Source organism: Schistocerca nitens, chromosome 1, assembly GCF_023898315.1.
Source record: "Schistocerca nitens isolate TAMUIC-IGC-003100 chromosome 1, iqSchNite1.1, whole genome shotgun sequence".
Taxonomy (NCBI): domain Eukaryota; kingdom Metazoa; phylum Arthropoda; class Insecta; order Orthoptera; family Acrididae; genus Schistocerca; species Schistocerca nitens.
Genome location: NC_064614.1, coordinates 775993373 through 776017193, shown reverse-complemented (window position 1 = coordinate 776017193; position 23821 = coordinate 775993373). Strand labels below are relative to the sequence as shown.

The window sequence follows — 23821 nt, the reverse complement described above, 5'->3', positions numbered from 1 at the left end:
ATGGGCCCCAGTAATGTTTGCACAGATTAATATTTTTCCTCACTCATTACTACTTTTGTCTAGTTTCATCTCACTGAGAAGCTAATGATTTTGATGGCAATGATTGCCATGCAATCTGATTTCATCAACATTGTAAATGAAGTCCAAGTCATAGTCATTTTAATATGAACCTTTTTTAAAACTATCTTTAAAAGAATTTGCTGCATGTACGTCAGCTGACATTTTTTCACCTTGTGCTTCAATTTCTTGAATTCTTTGATGAGATTTAAATCTGTGCAACCATCTGTTATTTGCTGCAAACAATTCATTGTTACCTTTTTTTTATTTGACTGTAATGCCTTTTCACATTCAAAGGACCATATATCGATTACCCAGTTGATCGTGTTTGCAAAAACAAACAACACAAAGCTTCTTACGAAAGTTCACTTTACAGTTTTTTCTAACTTCTCGATGTTTACTCCCATCTTCACAGGCGTACTTCAAAATTCAGTCTGTATTCTTCTTAGTATTGCTTATTGTAGAAGTACCTATACCATATTTATCAGCTATCTTACAACAGGTTTCTCCTTATATTAGCGAAACTGCGATAACACCACTCTTTTGTGCTTTGAAATTTTTAAGCACAGACACGATGTGGCACAGTGTTTTGCAACTATCTAACTCGAACAATAATGAAACATGTGGGCCATGAATAGCTATTGTCATCACGGCATGTGCATATGTGCGCAGACTAGTGTATAAAGATATTTGTTCATGGTTGACAATCCGGACAACCGTAAATCTGTATAACTGAGGTGCAGATAATTGAGTCTCCATTTTATATGAATGATAGTTTCAGAATGCATGCTGGCACAACGTCACAACGTATATACGTGGGAAAATGCTAACACCACATCTATTAACAAAAAGTCCAATATCACAGGTGACATATTTCCACATGCAGAGTGAAGTACTGTATGTCATGCTCGTACATAAAAAGTCAGTGAAAGGCACTGCTAGTGTACATTAGATCTCTCAGCTACATTTGTAATGTACTCGAGTACACACACACACACACACACACACACACACACACACACACACACACACACACACACACACACAGGGCTACATTGTGGCAGCTGAGTACAAGAATTTATCGGAAAGCCAGCATAGTTTCAGTGGTGCAATGGTGTTGTTTATGTGCCTTTTGATGACCCAATGCCTCTCCTGTTCTGTGAATTATTCTTCTTATTGCTACTTAAAATTTTTTCTGGGGTAAGCAAATGTACACAGTGGTGGTACTCACTTGAAAGGAAATGGATAGAGGGTAATACTTACCAATGTCTTGAAATTAACTGTAAAGCCATGTAAGGTGTATTTTCAATTATTTCTATTTTGTGAATAATTTTTTCTATTATATATAGCACACACAATACCTGCAATATAATTGTGTGTGGAAATACATGCTGTTTATTTACAATAAGAACAATAAAAACAGTCAAAAAAAACATTTCAAAACAAACCTTCACAGTTAAATGATGCTGACCTTGGTCATAAAACACTATAAACACATGTATAAAAACAAGAATGGATTTAAAAATTTCAAGTACGCATGTACTTGAACCTGGTAACATAAGTGAAATAACTGCAATTTCAAGTATAAAAATATAGTAATAAAGAAAAAAAATGCAGTTGTCCAGAATATTTTATGTCTTTAAATAAAGTCCATTTACAATGGAGATGAAGAGTTGTAATATATGTATAAACTGTCCAAATACCCTCTATTTTTTAGGTGTGTTTTCTGTTTTAAAATGTTGACTGTAGCTTTTGCACACATTGTTATGAGGGCATGACCACTGATCAGCTATGTACCTGAATGAATAACCACTCTTAGACTGTGGTCAAAGAACAGAGATGACCACAAGTGAGAGAACATGCCACTGAGCACAACGTTCTTGACTTTAGTGACAGTTTCACTATCTATGCCATCTAGATCTTCCCCAACCCCCTCCCCCTCCTAAACACCTTTCTGCTCTCACCCATATTAGCTTCTCTTAGCTAGATATTTGGGAATTCATTAAACAGTTAGCACCTGTCCCACACTCACCTTCTCCTCTTTTCCATTTAATCTTTCTATACATGAACCTATATTGTTTTGCACATTTACATGCCCTGCATCCATTGGACCCGTTGCATTTAATATGAACTTTTAAATCAAAATAAGTATTTTTTTTGATTATTGTCAGGCAAGAATATTTGATTTTAAAGTTTATCAGTATAATACAAGGCAGGTGCGGTCATTTTAATAGTTTTATTAAGGCAAAAACAATATATTCATAATCCTCTGTAGTTTTCATTGAATAAATTACATTATGAAAGCTGAAACACAAGCCATCGCTATTATCTATCACAAACTATTCACAAATTGGTGTTATAATATCGACAAAGAACAAATCATTAAACAAAAAAAGCATCAAATGGATTTTTAGAATTGTTGCACACCACAAGCTATAGTCCTGACATACAAATTTTGTGCACTTACAGCACACTATTCTTTTCTATTTTTTCAAGCAGGATGTACTGAACACCTTCTCTTCTTACTATGCACCATACTGTTGCTGTTAGTACTGCCATTTTGTGTTTGAGGGATAGTAATGAACTTCTGCATACCCAGGTATATGAGATTAGAAGATCTTAAGATCAAAAACAATTGGATCAGTTCCCTGGAAAGTTCCTTGATGAAAAGTTTCCTCTTGTGAAAAAGCCCTTTGTGATATGAGGGATGTTGTGCTGTGTAGGGAATGAAGGCAGTTCGAGTGCATCTGGCTTGTATAATTGTCCACTAATTGACCCATAACATCCATGCCACTCTTCATTTGGTTATGAAATTTCACAACCTCAGGCTTCTCTTTTTGATGTTCCTCTATAGAGTTATCTTTCTGCGTGGTACTTAGGAGGATTACACACTTGTTTTTCTTCAGCAAAAAACTAATCAATGTCATCTCTTTTGTAGATGAAAATAGATTTGAATTTACTTGTCTTCTACTATTTGGCTTCACCTCTCTTGAAATTTCTCTTTTCTTCAACCTCATTGTTCCCACAACAGTTAGGTTTTTACTCAAGAGATGTTGTGTCACTATTACACTTCCGAAATAATTATCTGCATTAACATTTGTGGCTGAGCCAGCAATATTATCTGCAAGGATCTTCACTGTGGTAAGGACCAAATTTTTCTGGGGTGGCCCAACTAGTTGTCTTCGTGTGCACACAGTCCCATCAATTGCATAACCAGTTTCAGCTTCACACATCCAGAATATTTTTGTTCCATATTTTCCGAGCTTATTTGGCATGTTGTTGTTGTGGTCTTCAGTCCAGAGACTGGTTTGATGCAGCTCTCCATGCTACTCTATGCCTGTGCAAAGTACCTACTGCAACCTACATCCTTCTGAATCTGTTTAGTGTCTTCATCTCTTGGTCTCCCTCTACGATGTTTACCCTCCGTGCTGCCCTCCAATACTAAATTGGTGATCTCTTGATGCCTCAGAATGTGTCCTACCAACTGATACCTTCTTCTAGTCAAGTTGTGCCAAAAATGTCTCTTCTCCCCATTTCTATTCAATACCTCCTCATTAGTTATGTGATCTACCCATCTGATCTTCAGCATTCTTCTGTAGCACCACATATCGAAAGCTTCTATTCTCTTTTTGTCTAAACTATTTATTGTCCACATTTCACTTCCATACATGGCTACACTCCATACAAATACTTTCAGAAACGACTTCCTGACACTTAAATCTATACTCGATGTTAACAAATTTATCTTCTTCAGAAACGTTTTCCTTGCCATTGTCAGTCCACATTTTATATCCTCTCTACTTCGACCATCATCAGTTATTTTGCTCCCCAAATAGCAAAACTCATTTACTACTTTAAGCATCTCATTTCCTAATCTAATACCCTCAGCATCACCCGATTTAATTTGACTACATTCCATTATCCTCGTTTTGTTTTTGTTGATGTTCATCTTATTTCCGCCTTTCAAGACACTGTGCATTCCGTTCAGCTGCTCTTCCAGGTCCTTTGATGTCTCTGACAGAATTACAATGTCATCGACAAACCTCAAAGTTTTAATTTCTTCTCCATGGATTTTAATTCATACTCTGAATTTTTCTTTTGTTTCCTTTATTGCTTGCTCAATATACAGATTGAATAACATCGGGGATAGGCTACAACCCTGTCTCACTCCCTTCCCAACCACTGCTTCCCTTTCATGCCCCTCGACTCTTATAACTGCCATCTGGTTTCTGTACAAATTGTAAATAGCCTTTCGCTCCCTGTATTTTACCCCTGCCTCCTTCAGAATTTGAAAGATAGTATTCCAGCCAACATTGTCAAAAGCTTTCTCTGAGTCTACAAATGCTAGAAACATAGGCTTGCCTTTCCTTAATCTATTTTCTAAGATAAGTCGTAGGGTCAGTATTGCCTCACGTGTTCCAACATTTCTATGGAATCCAAACTGATCTTCCCTGAGGTCGGCTTCTACCAGTTTTTCCATTCGTCTGTAAAGAATTTGCGTTAGTATTTTGCAGCCGTGGCTTATTAAACTGATAGTTCGGTAATTTTCACATCTGTCAACACCTGCTATCTTTGGGATTGGAATTATTATATTCTTCTTGAAGTCTGACGGTATTTCACCTGTCTCATACATCTTGCTCGCCAGATGGTAGTGTTTTGTAAGGGCTGGCTCTCCCAAGGCTGTCAGTAGTTCTAATGGAATGTTGTCTACTCCCGGGGCCTTGTTTCAACTTAGATCTTTCAGTGCTCTGTCAAACTCTTCACTCAGTATCATATCTCCCATTTCATCTTCATCTACATCCTCTTCCATTTCCATAATATTGTCCTCAAAAACGTTGCCCTTGTATAGACCCTCTATATACTCCTTCCACCTTTCTGCTTTCCCTACTTTGCTTAGAACTGGGTTTACACATTAGCTCTTGATATTCATGCAAGTGGTTCTTTTTTTCTCCAAAGGTCTCTTTAATTTTCCTGTAGGCAGTATCTATCTTACCCTACATCTATCTTACCTCTACACCCTTGCATTTGTCCTCTAACCATCCCTGCTTAGCCATTTTGCACTTCCTGTCGATCTCATTTTTGAGACATTTGTATTCCTTTTTGCCTGATTCGTTCACTGCATTTTTGTATTTTCTCCTTTCATCAATTAAATTCAGTATCTCTTCTGTTACCCAAGGATTTCTATTAGCCCTTGTCTTTTACCTACTTGATCCTCTGCTGCCTTCACTATTTCATCTCTCAAAGCTACCCATTTTGCTTCTACTGTATTTCTTTCCCCCATTCTTGTCAATTGTTCCCTAATGCTCTCCCTGAAACTCTCTACAACCTCTGGTTCTGTCAGTTTATCCAGGTCCCATCTCCTTAAATTCCCACCTTTTTGCAGTTTCTTCAGTTTCAATCTATAGTTCATAACCAATAGATTGTGGTCAGAGTCCATATCTGCCCCTGGAAATGTCTTACAATTTAAAACCTGGTTCCAAATCTCTGTCTTACCATTATATAATCTATCTGAAACCTGCCAGTATCTCCAGGCTTCTTCCATGTATACAACCTTCTTTTATGATTCTTGAACCAAGTGTTAGCTATGATTAAGTTATGCTCTGTGCAAAATTCCACAAGGGGGTTTCCTCCCTTACTCCCATCCCATATTCACCCACTACATTGCTTTCTCTTCCTTTTCCTATTATCGAATTCCAGTCCCCCATGACTATTAAATTTTCGTCTCCCTTCACTATCTGAATAATTTCTTTTATCTCATCACACATTTCATCAATCTCTTCGTCATCTGCGGAGCTATTCGGCATATAAACTTGTACTACTGTGGTAGGCATGGGCTTCGTATCTATCTTGGCCACAATAATGCGTTCGCTATGTTGTTTGTAATAGCTTACCCGCATTCATATTTTTTTATTCATTATTAAACCTACTCCTGCATTACCCCTATTTGATTTTGTATTTATAACCCTGTATTCACCTGACCAAAAGTCTTGTTCCTCCTGCCACAGATCTTCACTAATTCCCACTATATCTAACTTTAACCTACCCATTTCCGTTTTTAAATATTCTAACCTACCTGCCCGATTAAGGGATCTGACATTCCACGCTCCGATCTGTAGAACGCCAGTTTTCTTTCTCCCGATTTGGCATGTATTGCACAAATTCACAATGGCCCCTAAATGGAACTATTGGATCATCTGACATGGCATTAATTTTAGGTAGCATTACATGCCTGGGCTGTCCTATAAATACACTGCCGGGGGATGGGGAAATAGTACACCCTTTTATGAGTTTCGATTTCACAAACGATGTATTGATGCAACAGTACATATAGAGTGCATGAAATGGTTACATTTACACAATAATAGCAAGTACGGTTCTCAGGTACCAGTTACAGACCCATGCTGAAACATCCATATTAATAAGTGATGTAGCCTCCATGGGGTGACAATGCAGAGGCTGACATTGGCATCCAGTTGATCGTACAGGTGGAAAATACTGTCCTGGGATATGTTATGCCATGCCTACTCAACGTGTGGTCTAGGGGTAGCGTCTTTGATTCATGATCAAAACATCATTGGTTCCTGGTTCGAATCCCACCTCTGCTTAAATTTTGATTAATAATCGGCCTTGGCAGCTGAAGACTTCTGGCATAAGAAGTCACCCTCATTCTACAAATGGCCTTGTCAAAGATGGCGGAGGAGCGGACAGAGGTTCAGGGCACTCTCTTGTCCTAGGGGTGGGAAACTGCCCATAAAGGCAGATGAATCAGCAATGATCAACGGCATGAGGATGGAGAAGACAAAGGAAAACACTGCATTAAAGACACGTAACATGTATCCACAGGACATGTGGCCTGTAATTGAAGTGTCATGATGATCCCTCCATTGGTAAAATATTTCGGAATAATCCTCCAATTGGATCTCGGGGACAGGACTGCCAAGGGGGAGGTTGCCAAGAGAAAAAGATTGAATATTCAACAGGAGGATACTGTTCTATGAGTCGGGGCATGGAGTGTCAGAAGCTTGAACGTGGTAGGTAAACTAGAAGATCTGAAAAGGGAAATGCAAAGGCTCAATCTAGATATAGTAGGGGTCAGTGAAATGAAGTGGAAGGAAGACAAGGATTTATGGTCAGATGAGTATAGGGTAATATTAACAGCAGCAGAAAATGGTGTAACAGGAGTAGGATTCATTATGAACAGGAAGGTAGAGCAGAGTGTGTGGTACTGCAAAAAGTTCAGTGACAGGGTTGTTGTTCTCAGAATGAACAGCAAGCCAACACTGGCAACGATAGTTCAGGTATACATGTCGACGTCACAATCTGAAAATGAAGAGATAGAGAAAGTGTATGAGGATACTGAAAGGGTAATACAGTATGTAAAGGAGGATGAAAATCTAATAGTTATGGGAGACTGGAATGCGGTTTTACGGGAAGGAGTAGAAGAGAAGGTTACAGGAGAATGTGGGCTTGGGACAAGGAATGACAGAGGGGAAAGACTAATTGAGTCCTGTAACAAGTTTCGGCTGGAAATAGCAAATACCCTGTTCAAGTATCACAAGAGAAGGAGGTATACTTGGAAAAGGCCGGGAGATACGGGAAGATTTCAATTAGATTACGTCGTGGTCAGACAGAGATTCTGAAACCAGATACTAGATTGTAAGGCATACCCAGGAACAGATATAGACTCAGGTCACAATATGAAGAGTAGGCTGAAGTTTAAGATATTAGTCAGGAAGAATCAATATGCAAAGAAGTGGGATACAGAAGTACTAAGGAATGATGTGAGATGCTTGGAAGTTCTCTAAGGCTTTACATACAGCAATAAGGAATAGCTCAGTAGGCAGTACAGTTGAAGAGGAATGGTCATCTCTAAAAAGGGCCATCACAGAAGTTGGTAAGGAAAACATAGGTGCAAAGAAGGTAACTGCAAAGAAACCATGGATAACAAAAGAAATACTTCATTGATTGACGAAAGGAATAAGTACAAAAATGTTCCGGAAAACTCAGTAATACAGAAATACAAGTCACTGAGGAATGAAATAAATAGGAAATGCAGGGATGCAGGGAAGCTAAGACGAAATGGCAGCAGGAAAAATGTGAAGACATCGAAAAAGAAATGATTCCCGTAAGGACAGACTCAGCATACAGGAAAGTCAAAACAACCTTCGGTGACATTAAAAGCAAGGGTGGTAACATTAAGAGTGCAACGGGAATTCCACTGTTCAATGATGCGGAGAGAGGGGATAGGTGGAAAGAATACATTGAAAGCCTCTATGAGGGGAAAGATTTGTCTGATGTGATAGAAGAAGAAACAGGATTTGATTTAGAAGAGATATGGGATCCAGTATTAGAATTGGAATTTAAAAGAGCTTTGGATGACTTAAGATCAAATAAGGCAGGCAGCATAGATAACATTCTATCAGAATTTCTAAAATCCTTTGGGGAAGTGGCAACAAAACTACTATTCACGTTGGTGTGTAGAATGTATGAGTCTGGCGACATACCATCTGAGTTTTGGAAAAGCATCATCCACACAATTCCGAAGACGGCAAGAGCTGACAAGTGCATGAATTATCGCACAATCAGCTTAACAGCTCATATATCCAAGTTGCTTACAGGGATAATGTACAGAAGAATGGAAAAGAAAATTGAGGATGTCTGAAAGCATAGAAACATTTGTAGTGTTACGGTACTTATGTGTATATCAACTTTACGTGTCTGTCAACTACTCAACACATTTATGCCTCCCATCGTTTCTCCGTATTTAATGTGGAATCTTTGCTAATCATGTATGTACAGGGTAGCCTAGGTATAATTTAAAAGTGAAACCAATCTCTCTCACTGCCTGGTATTGTATGAAGCAGCACAGTGTTTACGATACGGGTCTCAGGTTTGGGAGGAATAAGGATCAGATTCCAGTCTGATCATCCAGATTTAGCTCTTCTGAAAGTGAACACTAAGTTAAAAAAAAAAAAAAAAAAGACCACAGCCTGTTTCCTTCCTCCTTTTCAATCTTTGTTTTTGTAAAAAATTAAAAATAATTAAATTACAGCCCTCATGTCTTAAAACCACATTGTTTGAATATATTAAACATGTGTTTTGTCTTGAGCTAGTTATTGAAATGATAATATGGTGGTCATGTTTTAATGTAATTGTGCCCCAATTTTATTAGAATAAAATTGTGTTTATTTTCAGTTCTATTCGTGTTGCTGAAGAAATAGAATCATTTCTGAATGGTTTTATGAAGCATCTGAAGAAACTAAAGATAAATGATTTTGAGAAAGCACGAGATGCAGTTATAGTTCAGAAGCAGTGTGTTGATTTACTTGCTTATAGTCGTCTCTAATGACCCATTTATCAATATGACTTTAAGGCCTAATCTTTTCCCTCTTCTTCATATTATGTACAGTGTACAGCAAACTACCAATATTACAATAGGTACTATTCTCTGAAAGAATAATTCATTCACCAGTGAGACAAAAAGTAATTGGCATGGTTTAAACATCATTTAAATTCATAGAGGAATCACTGGATTCCAGCAAAATATGCACATCACAGATGACTATATCCACTATCTTCTAAATTTTATAACAAGTCAGATATGCATGAAACCTTACACACCATTTGTGTTCACCACATTTCCATTGCGGTAATAGCTACTTTCAACTGCAGAGGTTTTTATATTGCCACATTTCAATTTGTTTGCCATAAGTTACTGATGAAATCAAGATAAACAACCAAAAACATTGCGTCATTCTTCAGCATGATTGACAATGCCAGTACTCACACAGCACGTGAGACAGTTGAGAATTTGATGGGGAATAACATTGAAATAATTTCTCGACATCTGTATTCATGTGATTATCACCAAACGACTTCTTTTTGCTCCCTTATGTTGAACATATTATCATTAATAATAATAATAATAATAATAATGATAATAATAATGTGGATAGCAATTTTCATTGCTTCCTTTGAAAACTATGTTTTTCATAGCTCACATCAGAATGAAAAATGTTTCCTGAACTGATTTGATTGCATGCAAAAGTCTATAAAGTTTAAACATGGGTATTTTGAGAAGCAAGAAAATGATTGCACCAAAAAATTCTTTTCAATCTTTGTTTTTGTAAAAAATTTAAAATAGTTAAATTACAGCCCTCATATCTTAAAACCACATTGTATGAATATATTAAACATGTGTTTTGCCTTGAGCTAGATATTGAAATGAGAATACAGTGGTCATGTTTTAACGTAATTTTGCCAATTTTATTAGAATAAAATTGTGTTTATTTTCAGTTCTACTCATATTGCTGAAGAAATAGAATCATTTCTGAATGGTTTTATGAAGCATCTGAAGAAACTAAAGCTAAATGACTTTGAGAAAGTACGAGATGCGGTTATAGTCCAAAAGCAGTGTGTTGATTTACAGCTGAAAGATGAAGTTGAGCGAAACTGGTTTGAGATAGCATCCGGAGATTTCCTATTCAATCGTTGGTGTAAAGAGGTATGTAGTGTTTATAATTATATAACAAACAGTTTGTAACACAAGGTAAGCAACAGTATAAAAAATTACCACTGGTTTCTCATCGACTGCTCACATTTTTTATACCTCCAAGTGTTAAAGTCACTGTTTTTTTGCTGTATCATAACTTCTTCCCTATGTGTGCAAATTTTCCTCTCTCTTGTTAATTATATCATTTATCCTATATCATACAAAAGTAGTACACTACTAGTCATTAAAATTGCTACACCACGAAGATGATGTGCTACAGACGCGAAATTTAACCAACAGGAAGAAGATGCTGTGATATGCAAATGATTAACTTTCCAGAGCATTCACATAGGGTTGGCGCCAGTGGCAACACCTACAACATGCTGACATGAGGAAAGTTTCCAACCGATTTCGCATACACAAACAGCAGTTGACTGGCGATGCCTGGTGAAACGTTGTTGTGATGCCTCATGTAAGGAGGAGAAATGCGCACCATCACGTTTCCGACTTTGATAGAGGTCAGATTGTAGCCTATCACGATTGTGGTTTATTGTATCGTGACATTGCTGCTTGCGTTGTTCGAGATCCAATGACTGTTAGCATAATATGGAATCAGTGGGTTCAAGAGAGTAATACGGAACGCCGTGCTGGATCCCAACGGCCTCGTATCACTAGCTGTTGAGATGACAGGCATCTTATCTGCATGGCTGTAACGGATCGTGCAGCCACGTCTCGATCCCTGAATCAACAGATGGGGGCATTTGCAAGACAACAACCATCTGCACGAACAGTTCGACGACGTTTGCAGCAGCATGGACTATCAGCTCGGAGACCACGGCTGCAGTTACCCCTGACGCTGCATCACAGACAGGAGCGCCTGCGATGACGTACTCAATGATGAACCTGGCTGCATGAGTGGCAAAACATCATTTTTTCGGATGAATCCAGGTTCCGTTTACAGCATCATGATGGTCGCATCCGTGTTTGGCTACATTGTGGTGAACACACATTGGAAGCGTGTATTCGTCATCGCCATACTGGAGTATCACCCGGTGTGATGGTATGGGGTGCCATTGGTTACACGTCTCGGTCACCTCTTGTTCGCATTGATGGCACTTTGAACAGTGGACGTTATATTTCAGATGTGTTACGACCCGTGGCTCTACCCTTCATTCGATCCCTGCTAAACCCTACATTTCAGCAGGATAATGCACGACCACATGTTGCAAGTCCCGTACGGGCCTTTCTGGATACAGAAAATATCTGTCTGCTGCCTTAGCCAGCACATTCTCCAGATCTCTCACCAATTGAAAACGTCTGGTCAATGGTGACCGAGCAACTGGCTCGTCACAATATGCCAGTTACTACTCTTGATGAACTGTGGTATCGTGTTGAAGCTGCCTGGGCAGCTGTACCTGTACACCCCATCTAGGCTCTGTTTGACTCAATGCCCAGGCGTGTCAACGCCGTTATTACGGCCAGAGGTGGTTGTTCTGGGTACTGATTTCTCAGGATCTGTGCATCCAAATTTTGTGAAAATGTAATCACATGTCAGTCCTAGTATAATATATTTGTCCAATGAATACCCGTTTATCATCTGCATTTCTTCTTGGTGTAACAATTTTAATGGCCAGTAGTGTATATTGTTGCTATAGGATCACATAACAATCTTACTGACTTTGTTTTAGGGCATTATATTAACAGTGATACATTTGGAAGAGGGTTTATTTTGAATAGATATGCCGTATTTCCATATGAAAGAAATTGTTGTGTGCACAGTTTCAGAGTATCTAAGGTGTATGAACATTGATAATATTCTTGCTGGAGTATTATGTGACCTCAAATAGTGTAATCAAAAGTGTATACACATAACAGTCCATCAAATGTGTTAACCTTTTTTTTGTAATGGTGAAGCTTACTTCTTGTTCTCTCACAATAAAGTAACAAAGAAGAAAGCAACAAACTATGCAAAAACAGTCTCGATCATGTCTTCCAGTTTACTAAGTTCTTCTGCCATTGCATTCTTATTTTACATTGTAGGTTTTTCGGGCTTCAGGTACTATATCAGAGGGACTGCATGTCTGAAGTCTTTCTGGTTTGTATGTGGGGACAATAAGCATCTAAATGTAAAGACAATAATCACTTGGTACATATTGTTAAGAGCTTCAGTATTATGTTTTTTTTTTTCTTTTTTTTACACACAGTGATATGTGAATACATTCTGTGTAGCTAAGTTCATGAATTATTTTTATGAATTCTAGACATCGCACATCATTAGAAAATCACTATAAATATTGCCCTGATCTCTGACCAGGCCAATATTAATGTTCCATTACTTGTTACAATAGCAAGAATGTCATGATGAACACATATTTGTTGTGTTGCTCTCAAATTTCAACCCACATTTTATTTACTTATTTTATTAGCAATCATAAAGAAACACAATCAGTTGTATTTGTACTAAGTACGTTTTATGGTACTAAGAATACTAGTGCCAAGACTTTCAAATCATATTTTCTATATTGCTATGTTAGTGGTTCAATGTGCAGCAAATAAAGGTACTCTTTAGGGAAATGACAGCAAAAGGTGAGAAGAATTGCCTTTTGCACTCAGCTTTTTATGCTTGGAAGCCTCATTCAATGTGTTGAGAAGGATATTCTGGGTGATACTGAAAGAATAAGGTGCAGCCAACCACAGACCGTGGCGCACCTTGGGACAAATAATGCCTGTTACCTGGGCTGTGAGATCATAATAGAATGATTGTAGTGACTGGCAAAAAAAGTTTAGAAAACAGTGTTGCTCATGGAATTTCAACAAGGTTCACAGTCTGGAGCAGTGACTGAGAACTGATCACAGCCTCTTGGGTCTGATTAGAACACTGAGACTAGAGACTTAAAAGGTTCTGTGACAAACTTGGCTGTGATTTCCTAGACTTGCACCATTTGAGTGCGAGTTGTAGGCATCCTTAAATGTCTCATGGATGCACAGCATATTAGAGGCTTCTTTCCAGGTACCTGACTGCATGTGAGGCTAATACAAAGGATCTTTTGATTAGGTGGCTTTCCACCCAGTCGAGATAATGATAGCTGTTGAAGACCCCGAAGTATTAATGTGAGAAATGTCCCCCACTGATGACACTATCAAAATCCTAGTAATCAACTTCTAAAACATTCACAATGAAGTGTCAGAGTTGTAAACACTCCGAAAAAATAGTAGAATTGAGGAAACCAATTGCAGTAGCCACCAGAACGATTGCAGGAGGCGCACATTGGCACGGCGCATCACGGACAGTAATTGCCGCAAGTAAAGTCCCGTCCACCAGAGGGCACGCGAGAATTTGGCCACGCCCTCTGCCGGCGGAACAACAACAACTCAGGCAGCACGGGCCATGCCCAGTCAGTTCACATCAGGCTGGTCTAGCAAACAGTTCCCTGTCTACACTAGGTGAAGTTCGACGGAAACGTGAATCGTGTTACTACACAATTGGCGATGATTAGGGTCGTTCTTTTGCATGTTGCGTCGTTGTTCCGGTTTTGCAGCTTATCCACGGCATGGAGGATTTAGTGCGGGTTTTGGTTGAGCAGCAGGCGGAGCTCATGGCAACCATGAAACAAGTGCTTCTGGCATTGCTCTCCACGCAGTCTGCTCCAGCGCCGTTCCCTCCTCCCTTTCCCCCATATGATGAGATGGCGGAGGATTAGGACACATATGAACATCGCCTTCGGCAGCATTTCCAGGCATTTCATGTTGCTGATGCAGAGGTATGTCGTGCTCTTTTCTTGTCTTGGATATCTTCCTCGCTGTATCAAGTTTTGCGGCAGCTAGCGCCGTTGCAGGAACCTTCGTCCTTGTCTTTTGATGCATTGTGTTCCTTGCTGTCTTCATATTATCACCTCCGTACGCATGTTGTGGCGGCTAGGGTCGAGTTCTACCAATGCAAGAAACAGCCCCATTAGTCTTACAGGGCGTGGGGTGCTACCCTGCACGGTCTTAGCCGCAAGTGTTATTTTGTCACAGAGCAGTCGCAAGAGTCATATGCCCACGTTATGGCGGGCGACGTCATTGTTCATTCGGCCCCCGATTGGGAGGTCCAGCAATGGGCCCTGCAGTTGGAAGACCCTTCCCTTGAGGACGTCCTGTCCATTGCTCAATCATATGAAGTCACTCACGCCGCAGGTCAACAGTTGGAAGTGTGGTGCGACTTCGCGGCTGTTCAGGGCGCCGCAGCCGCGTCCGGGGTGGACGATATGCGAGTGGTACAATCCGGCCGTTACGGCTGCTCCCGCACGGCGCGTAAACAGAGTTCTGGCCGCCAGCTCTGTTACCATCCTGTGCATCGTGCTATATACATCATGATTGGTCAGAGTGGCCCCAGCATTGGACCGTTTGTCGCAAATGTAATAAAAAAGCCACACTGCGATGGTTGTACAGCCTTGGCGGCCTCCAGTAGCTTCAGCACCGGCATCGCCATCGTTAGAGATGCCCCGGCGAGAGCTGGCCCCCCTCGCAGTCCCGGTTTCTCAGGAGGCTGGTTCACCTGTGGTCGTCCCTTCCCCATCGTCCCCGCCACTGGGTCTTGCCCTCCTGAGGTGGACTGGGATCCAGAGTTCGACGGCTTGTCGCCCGTTCTGTCCCGGGTTCCGATGGTGGGACGACGGGGGCTTCTTCGTGTGGGTCACTTCCAACCGTATTCGAAGATTCCGGCTCGAGGGTTGGCAGATCCCTCCCCCGACTCCAGCCTTCCAATGGACATGGAGATCATCGCTACTGCATGACGCTCCACTTTCCGACGCAGTGGATCACAGTGGCTTCATCCCCCGAAGGAGGAGGAGTGCAGTAGCCACCAGAACGATATATCTGTCATTCAGCAAATTATACAGCACTGTCAAGGATGCGGGTCTTTTACAAGACAGTCATACTTTGTTATTTACAGTTCAGCCCAACGTGGGCCCTCACTGTGGTCAGTTATTTGGCCAGAAGTTATCAGTGTGTGGCCAACCATAAAATGTAATAACAGGTTAATTATAAACTAAGCAGTCTGCTTCTCACAGTGAAACCCAATAGGCAATCGATAAGCTCTCGATGCATGACTGAATGGAGCATTGTGTGTCACATTTAACTCAAAATATCATTTGTTAGAGAACTCTAACAAAACTCAGGTTTGGAGGAAATACAAATACACTATGTGATCAAAAGTATCCGGACACCTGGTTGAAAATGATTTACAAGATCATGATGCCCTCCATCAGTAATTCTAGGATTCAGTATGGTGTTGGCCCACCCGTAGGCTTTATTACAGCTTCCATTCTCACAGGCATAAGTTCAGTCAGGTGCTGTAAGGTTTCTTGGAGAATGGCAGCCCATTCTTCAGAGGATGCTTCACTGATGAGAGGTATTGATGACAGTCGGTGAGGCCTGGCACGAAGTTGGCGTTGCAAAACACCCCAAAGGTGTTCCATAGGATTCAGGTCAGGACTCTGTGCAGACCAGTCCATTAGAGGGATGTTATTGTCTCGTAACCTCTCCACCACAGGCCGTGCATTATGAACAGGCGCTTGATTGTGTTGAAAGATGCAGTTGCCACCACAAACTGCTCTTCAGCAGTGGGAAGCAAGAATTCGCTTAAAACATCAATGTAGGCCTGTGCTGTGAGAGTGCCATGCAAAACAACAAGGGGTGCAAGCCCCTCCATGAAAAACACGACCACACTGTTGGCACTACACACACTAGCAGATGACGTTCACCGGTCATTCGCCATACCCACACCCTGAGATCGTATCGCCACATTGTGTACAATGATTTGTCACTCCACACAACATTTTTCCACTGTTCAATCATCCAATGTTTACGCTCCTTACACCAAGCAAGGCATCATTTGGCATTTACTGGCATGATGTGCGGCTTATGAACAGCCCCTCGACCATGAAATCCAAGTTTTCTCACCTCCTGCCCAATTGTCATAGTACGTGCAGTGGATCCTTATGCAGTTTGGGATTCTTATGTGATGGTCTGGACAAATGTCTGCCTATTACACATTACAATCCTCTTCAACTGTCGGCGGTCTCAGTGGCACTGGGGTAGATGTCCAGACACAATTGCAGATAGGACAGAAACCAAATCTCGGGGTGGCAAAGGAATGCTGAACTCTGTTTTCAAGCCTTATTTTGCAACAGAAGACAGAGGGGTACTACCACAGTTTAATTCTTGCACCACTAAAAAGAGGAGTGAATACACTGTTGGTGACTAATATGCAACACCGTGAAGGCACCGTGCAATAAACATCAAATTGGCATGAAGTATGCTACATGCTTGGAAGGAAAAGGAAATAATAAGCATTTCAGCACAATTGCACAAAGTACATAGTAGTAGCAACATCTATCTTCTTTCAAAGAGGAAGGGTTGTGCAGCAGCTTTGCAATTCAGAAATTGCATATGAATGTTGGGTGTTTGTGAGAAGATGGTGTTATGCCTTGTGTAAGTGGAAGAAACGTCTCCACTCATGTCAATTGGGATCCCACAACCATTATACAGGGGTAAGTAAATTATTATCCGCAATTTAGTTATATTTTTGTTTATTTTTGTAGTATTGTTGTTTTATGTTGATGACACATGTTTTGTTTATTTGTTGTTATATCTTTGCAATTTTCAAGCTGCTAGGTTAGTTTCGTTATCACTACCTTGCTGTTAATTATGGCTGCTCCGCTGTCTATTTGCACAAAAGAAGAGCAATGTTCAGTGATTCGTTTTTTGTGGTCGGAAGGTGTATCAGGCTGAAATTCGTCGAGGAATAGTGTTTTGCCACAACAGAGTGTCTACAAATGGATTGAAAAATTCCGAAATGATCGCACAAGTGTTACGCATGATGAAAGAGCCAGACGACCGTTTGCCACCACAAATGAAGAAACCATTGAGATTCATGTGAAACTGTTCTCTTAGACAGACGATTAACTATTGACAATGTGGCACATCATCTGCAAATTGGTCACGGTTCTGCCTACGAAATCATCCACAACAGACTTGGGTTTCATAAGTTTGTGCAAGTTGGATCCCAAAACAACTAGCACAGTTGCATAAAGAAACGCACTTGGACATCTGCAAAAAAAAAAAACATTTCGATTGCTGTGGTAACTAAGATGACAACTTCTTAGATAGGATCATTACTGGTGACGAAACATGGATCCATCATTACGAGCCAGAGAGTAAATCCCAGAGTGTGGAATGGAAACATCAAATTCGCCATGCAAGAAAAAAGTTTAAGACCCCAACCATCCACAGGTAAACTGAAGCTTAAGGTTTTTTGGGACACACAAGATCCAGTGCTGGAACATTATGGCGAAAGGGGCACAACAATAAACAGTGTATGTTATAGTGAGATGTTTACTGCCAGGCTAAAGCCTGCAATTCGAAGCAAACGCCGAGGATTGCTGTCAAAATTGTTGTGTTGTTGCATGACAATGCCCGTCCCTGTACTGCTGCCCACACTGCTGAAACGCTCCAGAAACTCAATTTTGAAGTACTGGATCATCCTCCATATAGTCCCGATCTTGCCACTTCTGACTATTACTTGTTCGGTCAACTCAAGCAGGCATTAAGGGGCTGTCAATTTGCCTTGGATGAAGCAGTGAGAGAAGCAATGCATTCCTGGCTCCCAGCTCAACCAAGAACCTTCTTTTGTGAGGGCATCAGAAGCTTGTACAACGATGGACCAAGTGCATTGAAACACAAGGAGACTACGTCGAGAAATGATGAAGTTTCCTATTTGATTACAATAAAATTTTATAACTACTTTGCAGATAATAATTGACTTACCCTTGTACAAACATGAAATAAATGGTTTTAGGAGGGCCATACATACTCATCGCCATGCAGGACCTCAACAAACTCACGAGTCGAGCCCAAGAGGATGGACATACTGTTCACTTACCTGTGCAGACTCATAGAGTAGGGTCATGTATCATGAGTCAGAAAATAGGCTTGTCTGCAGCAAAACAGCTATCCATGTGGACTGTGTGACATCTGGGGTAACACAGATTGTCATAATTGCTGCTTCCAGTGATGCAGTAACACTGGGAGACTTGCTGACAGTGATGTGCCCATTGACAACACTTGTCTTTTCAGACGATTCCATAATGAAGCATATATCTCTGTATGAAGGTTAGGAGGAGAATGAACATTGCCCAATTGCATATGGTCCAGTGCTTGGTGTTATGGTATAAGGTGTTATTTACATCTATGAGGGGGGGACCCAAAAATAATCGGACTGAGAAGGCACTGCCATTTGTATATCTATTACAGAGTTCTCCTGCTATATGGTGTTAGCAATGACCTTCAGGAAGCATCCATGCAGACAGTGGCAGTGTGTAGGTGAACATTTGAGCATAAGTGTTGTGGTTTTGTGACTGTTGGTGTGTTCCTCTTGCAAAGCTGTTAGTTCCTCTTGCAAAGCTGTTAGGGCAACTTCAGCAGAACAAAGAGTGTGCATGAAATTTTGTTTCCTGCTTAAAAAATAGGAGACAGAGACTCACTAAATGCTTCAAGAGGTGTTCTGGGAGGATGCTACAAGCTGCACACAAGTTTTTGCCTGGTTTGGGCGCTTTCAATTTAGTGAGATGAGTATTGAGGACCAATCTCATTCTGTATGCCCTGAAACATCGCAAAATGAGAAAATGTTGAAAAAAAATCTGCCAAACAAGCAACAAGGATTGTTGTTCCATGATTGGCCAAATTTCAACAGATTTTGAGTGAGGATTTGCATTTGTGACGTGTTGCCACTAGATTTGTTCTGCACCTTCTCACACAGAAACAAAAAACCATGTGTATGAATGTGTGTCAGAGCTTGGAAACAAAGACTGAAAGTGATCCATACTTTTTGAACAAACTGATTTACAAGTGATTAGAGTTGATGTTAGGGATATGACCCAGAAACCAAGCAAGGAGCAAGCTAATGGAGGTCTCCCAACTCTACCAGACAAAAAAAAAAAGGCAAATTAGGTTGAATGTGAAGATGATGATCATTGTCTTTTTCGATGCTTGTGGAATTGTGCATCAGGAATTTGTACCCCCTTGTCTGTTATTCCCCACCCTCTGCTTTCTCCAGACCTAGCCGCTTGTGACATTTTCCTATTCCTGCAAATTAAAAAAACACTGAAAGGGAAGTGTTATGATGATGTGAAGGTAGTAAAAACTGCATTGCAAAGGGCACTGGACACTATCAAACTTGAAGAGTCCTAGACATGCTTCAAACATAGGGAAGAAAGACTTGACAAGTGCATCACATCTAGTGGATAGTACTTAAGGTGACTGAAGAATATTTATTCATGAATAAATTTTTGATAATGAAAATCCATCCCCCCTCCATCCTCATACAAACATATTCCTAAGCCACCTTTCAGTGCGCAGCGGAGTACAAGTTATTGCAATTTCTTCTCCACTCACCACAATCTGACTGTCAATATGCCACCCTGCAAACCTAATTTCTCTTATCTTGTCTTGCTTTGAACTCACAAAGAATTTCCATAATGTGTTGATTGAAACTCCTGGTGTCAAATCTAGCAGCATACTTCTGAATTGCTACAATATTTTCCTTTAATCTGACCTAGTGGGGATCTGAAACACTTGGGCAGGACTCAAGAATGGTTTGTACTAGTGTTCTTTCTATATGCGATCTCCTGTATAGATGAGCTACACTTCCCAAAATTCTCCCAAGAAATCAAAGTCTACCATTTGCCTTCCCTACTATCAACATTATGTACTCGTTCCAGTTCATGTTGTTGCAACATTATGCCTAGATACTTCATTGACATGAGTGTGTCAAGCAGCACACCACTAATACTATATTAGAATGTTACAGGATTGTTTTTGCTGCTCATCCTACATTTAGAGCAAGCTGCCTTTCATCACACCAAATAGAAATTCTGTCTAAGCCATTCTGTATCCTTATACAGTCATTCAGACACTTCTGTATTCTACAGCATCAGCACCAAAGACTTTCAGACTGCTGCTCACACTATCTGTTAGATTTTTTGTGTATGTACTCCTGACAATACCCTTGTCTCTAACGAACCCTCACCATTGAGGACAACATACTAGGTTCTATTCCTTAAGATGTTATAGAGCAATTCACATATCTGAGAACCTATTCTGTATATTTGGACCTCCATTAACAGTCTACAGTGAAATATTGTGTTGGACACTTTCTGGAAATCTAGGAATATGGGATTTACCTGTTGCTCTTCATCCAGGAAGCTGAGTTTCACATTAGCAATACTTTCTAAATTTGTGCTGACTTGTGGACAGAAGATTTTCTGCCTCAGAGAAATTAATTATATTTGAACTCTGAATATGTTCAAGTATTCTGCAGCAAACTGATGTTAAGGATATTGATCCATAATTTTGTGGTTCTGTTATTTTACCCTTCTTATGTACGGGAGTCAACTGCACTTTTTTCCAGTCATTTGAGACTCTGCACTGGATGAGAGATTCATGATAAATTCAGTATTAGTAAGGGGCCATTTCTGAAGACCACTGTCTATAAAACTGAATAGGGTTCCATCAGGACCTGGTGACTTACTTGTTTCCAGCTCTCTCAGTTGCTTCTCTACACCGTTACTGTGTCATCCATATGGGAGTATGTGCAATGGGCAAACAATGGTATATTTATACAATTCTCCTGCATGAATGATTTCTTTTAAATGCAAAATTTAAATCTTTAGCTTTCTTTTGCTGTTTTCTGGTGCAACACCAACCTGAGGGACAAGTGACTGAATATAAGCCTTCAACCTAATTAGGAATTTTACATCGGACCAGAACTTTCTCAGGTCCTTGGCAAAATCTTTCACTAAAATATTGTGATGAAAGCTGTTATATGCTTCACACATTGATCTTTTTATAGATGCACAGATTTCTAATAATTTTTGCCAGTTCACATTTCCACACTATTTTTAGAACTGAGAGTGCAACATTCTCTGTTTCTTCATGATTTTCAGATTTTGTTATTAAGCCATGGTGGGTCTTTTCCATTTTTAATCCATACATTTAGTTCATATGTCTCCAGAGCGTGATTTACGATCAGTTTAAACTTTACCAATAATTCCTTTACTTCTGTCACATAGAAACTAAATAATGCTTATTGATGCTCTAAATAGGGTGCTAACAATTTCCTATCTGCTCCTTCCAGTGTGAAAACTCTCCTAGTCTTCTTGACAGATGGATTAACTGTAGTAACCATTGTTGCTATGATGACATCATGATCTCTTGTAACCACAAGATCTAAAACATTTCCAGCACATGTGGGTTGTTGAATGAGCTGCTCAAGACAGTTTCAGAAAATGTGTTCAGAACTGCTAAACAAGACTGTCTGTCCATAATACCTGCCATGAATCCATAAACTCCTCAGTCTGCATTTGTGTGAGGGTCTTCGACTATCTTGCATCTTTAGTGGAGTGAACATCCACTAGCTATGGACAAAATCATTTTTTGTTTTGTATCACACTATTCTACTAAAGAAGTAGCACCATTCCTCAAATACAGAATAAAAATTTATTGCTTCTTCTAAACATAGATGAATACAGACAAACAAAACTCACCAATCGTGTTCTCATGCCAGAAACAATTGAATTTTCTGTTGACATTCGTGTCAGCTCTATGTTCTGGTATTCAGTATTCCTTGGGAGCTGCACACGGCCGGCGGTCTCTTTGCTGCTACTTGTGATGACATCACGGGCAGCCTTACTGCTCTGTGCACCGCACTTAGCTTGAAAGGATTCCTGCAGACAAGAATACAACAGCAGCAGACTACAAAAGCAGAACAGTTCTAAAAATGAAATAAAAATAATTAGCCAATAATTAGCCCCTTAACAAGAAACACTATAATTCTCAACTCGTTCTTCTTGTTCATTTATTTGAAGCTATACAATGTGGCCATAGAATCAACATATGTAAGGGAGACTTTGTACCCTTACACAGTCTTACCCTTATAAATGAACTAGCAGGAAAGGAAGTAAAGAAGAAAAATAAACAAACAAACAAACATAAAAGAGAAATATTTTTACAATATTGTGAAATTATAAATTAAATTGTGAACATCTTCGAGTCCTCCTTTAACTGTTCTCAGTTTGTCTTCAAAGACAATAAGTCAATCTTTTATTTATTGATTTTACTTTTTTACGCTTTACAGGAACAACAAATCACTGTAGCTGTAGTCTGAAACGTTTGCACCTTTACAACCTAAGCTGATCACTTGAATACTTCAGTTACATAGTACAGCAGTGTGATAATTATCATTAGTAAACCATTAAACAAATATTAGATCCCAAGGAACTTAGTTTGTATTTGCATGCAAAGACTCGCATAACACTTGTTGGGGTGTCGTTATGAAGCATAGTTTCCACTATAAAATCCACTATAATCAAACAAAAAACCAAATAAAATGTCATATCCAGGTTTCATTTCTGCTTAATCATAATGCTATCAGTCTTAATATTGGTGTAGACATTATACATCTCTTTCATTACAACGTACACCTTTGGCATACCTAAAGCATGCATAACAACCTCATGATCGAGAACAGACTCCTCATCTTTGAGCTGTTACTGTATACATGCGACAATATCACGTACCTTTTATCAGTTTGGAAACCCTTACAGGGAACAAAAATTTCTTATTGGTTTCCTTTTTCCTGATGGGTTCACTGCCCGACTTAATACCTCATGCTGAGTCCAGTCCTAACTTTCTCAACATCACCACTCACAGTGTAACCACCTTCCTTTTACTGCCCCTCAGTGAGGACACACTAAACAGTATACATCAATTTATTAATACCATAATAGTGAAAGCATACATTAATCTTACCTCTAGCCCACTGATCTAAATGATGGGTTGCCATCCTTATATCAACTCTGCTGATCACTAACTGCATACTATTTCTGAATTATTTAATGTGTTAGAAACTGCCTAATTTACTTGTTACACCCTACAATTTTGGGAAAAAAAGGACTGGCACTCAATCACTTTTTAATTTCTTCCCCCCAGGGGGCTCATAGTTCTTTTTGAGTTCGTGCATGGCGGCCCAGTCTTCATTCCCTGGCTGCGTTTCCTTCACCTTGCCCCCTCCCTCCCTATACTCGCCCCTGCCCCGTAGCCACCTCCTTCCCCTCTCTTGGTGTTCTGATTTATGTCGACCTGGCTATCCACCTGGTTTCCTGTATTGGTTGCAAAGTTGTTGCTTTTGCCTGTTTTTTCATCTTTTTTCGGATATAGGTCCCTGCTTGAGGT

At 39.9% G+C, this 23821-nt stretch overlaps 1 protein-coding gene across 2 annotated transcripts in view; it reads left to right on the top strand.

The window, feature by feature from the left end:
* Positions 1-23821, top strand: part of LOC126261662 (nardilysin-like) — a 392468-nt gene that overhangs the window by 274086 nt on the left and 94561 nt on the right. For both annotated transcript variants that reach the window (XM_049958559.1, XM_049958560.1), the window contains exon 18: positions 10354-10561. In XM_049958559.1, coding sequence (XP_049814516.1) covers positions 10354-10561 — 208 coding nt within the window. The remainder of the gene's footprint in view (positions 1-10353; positions 10562-23821) is intronic.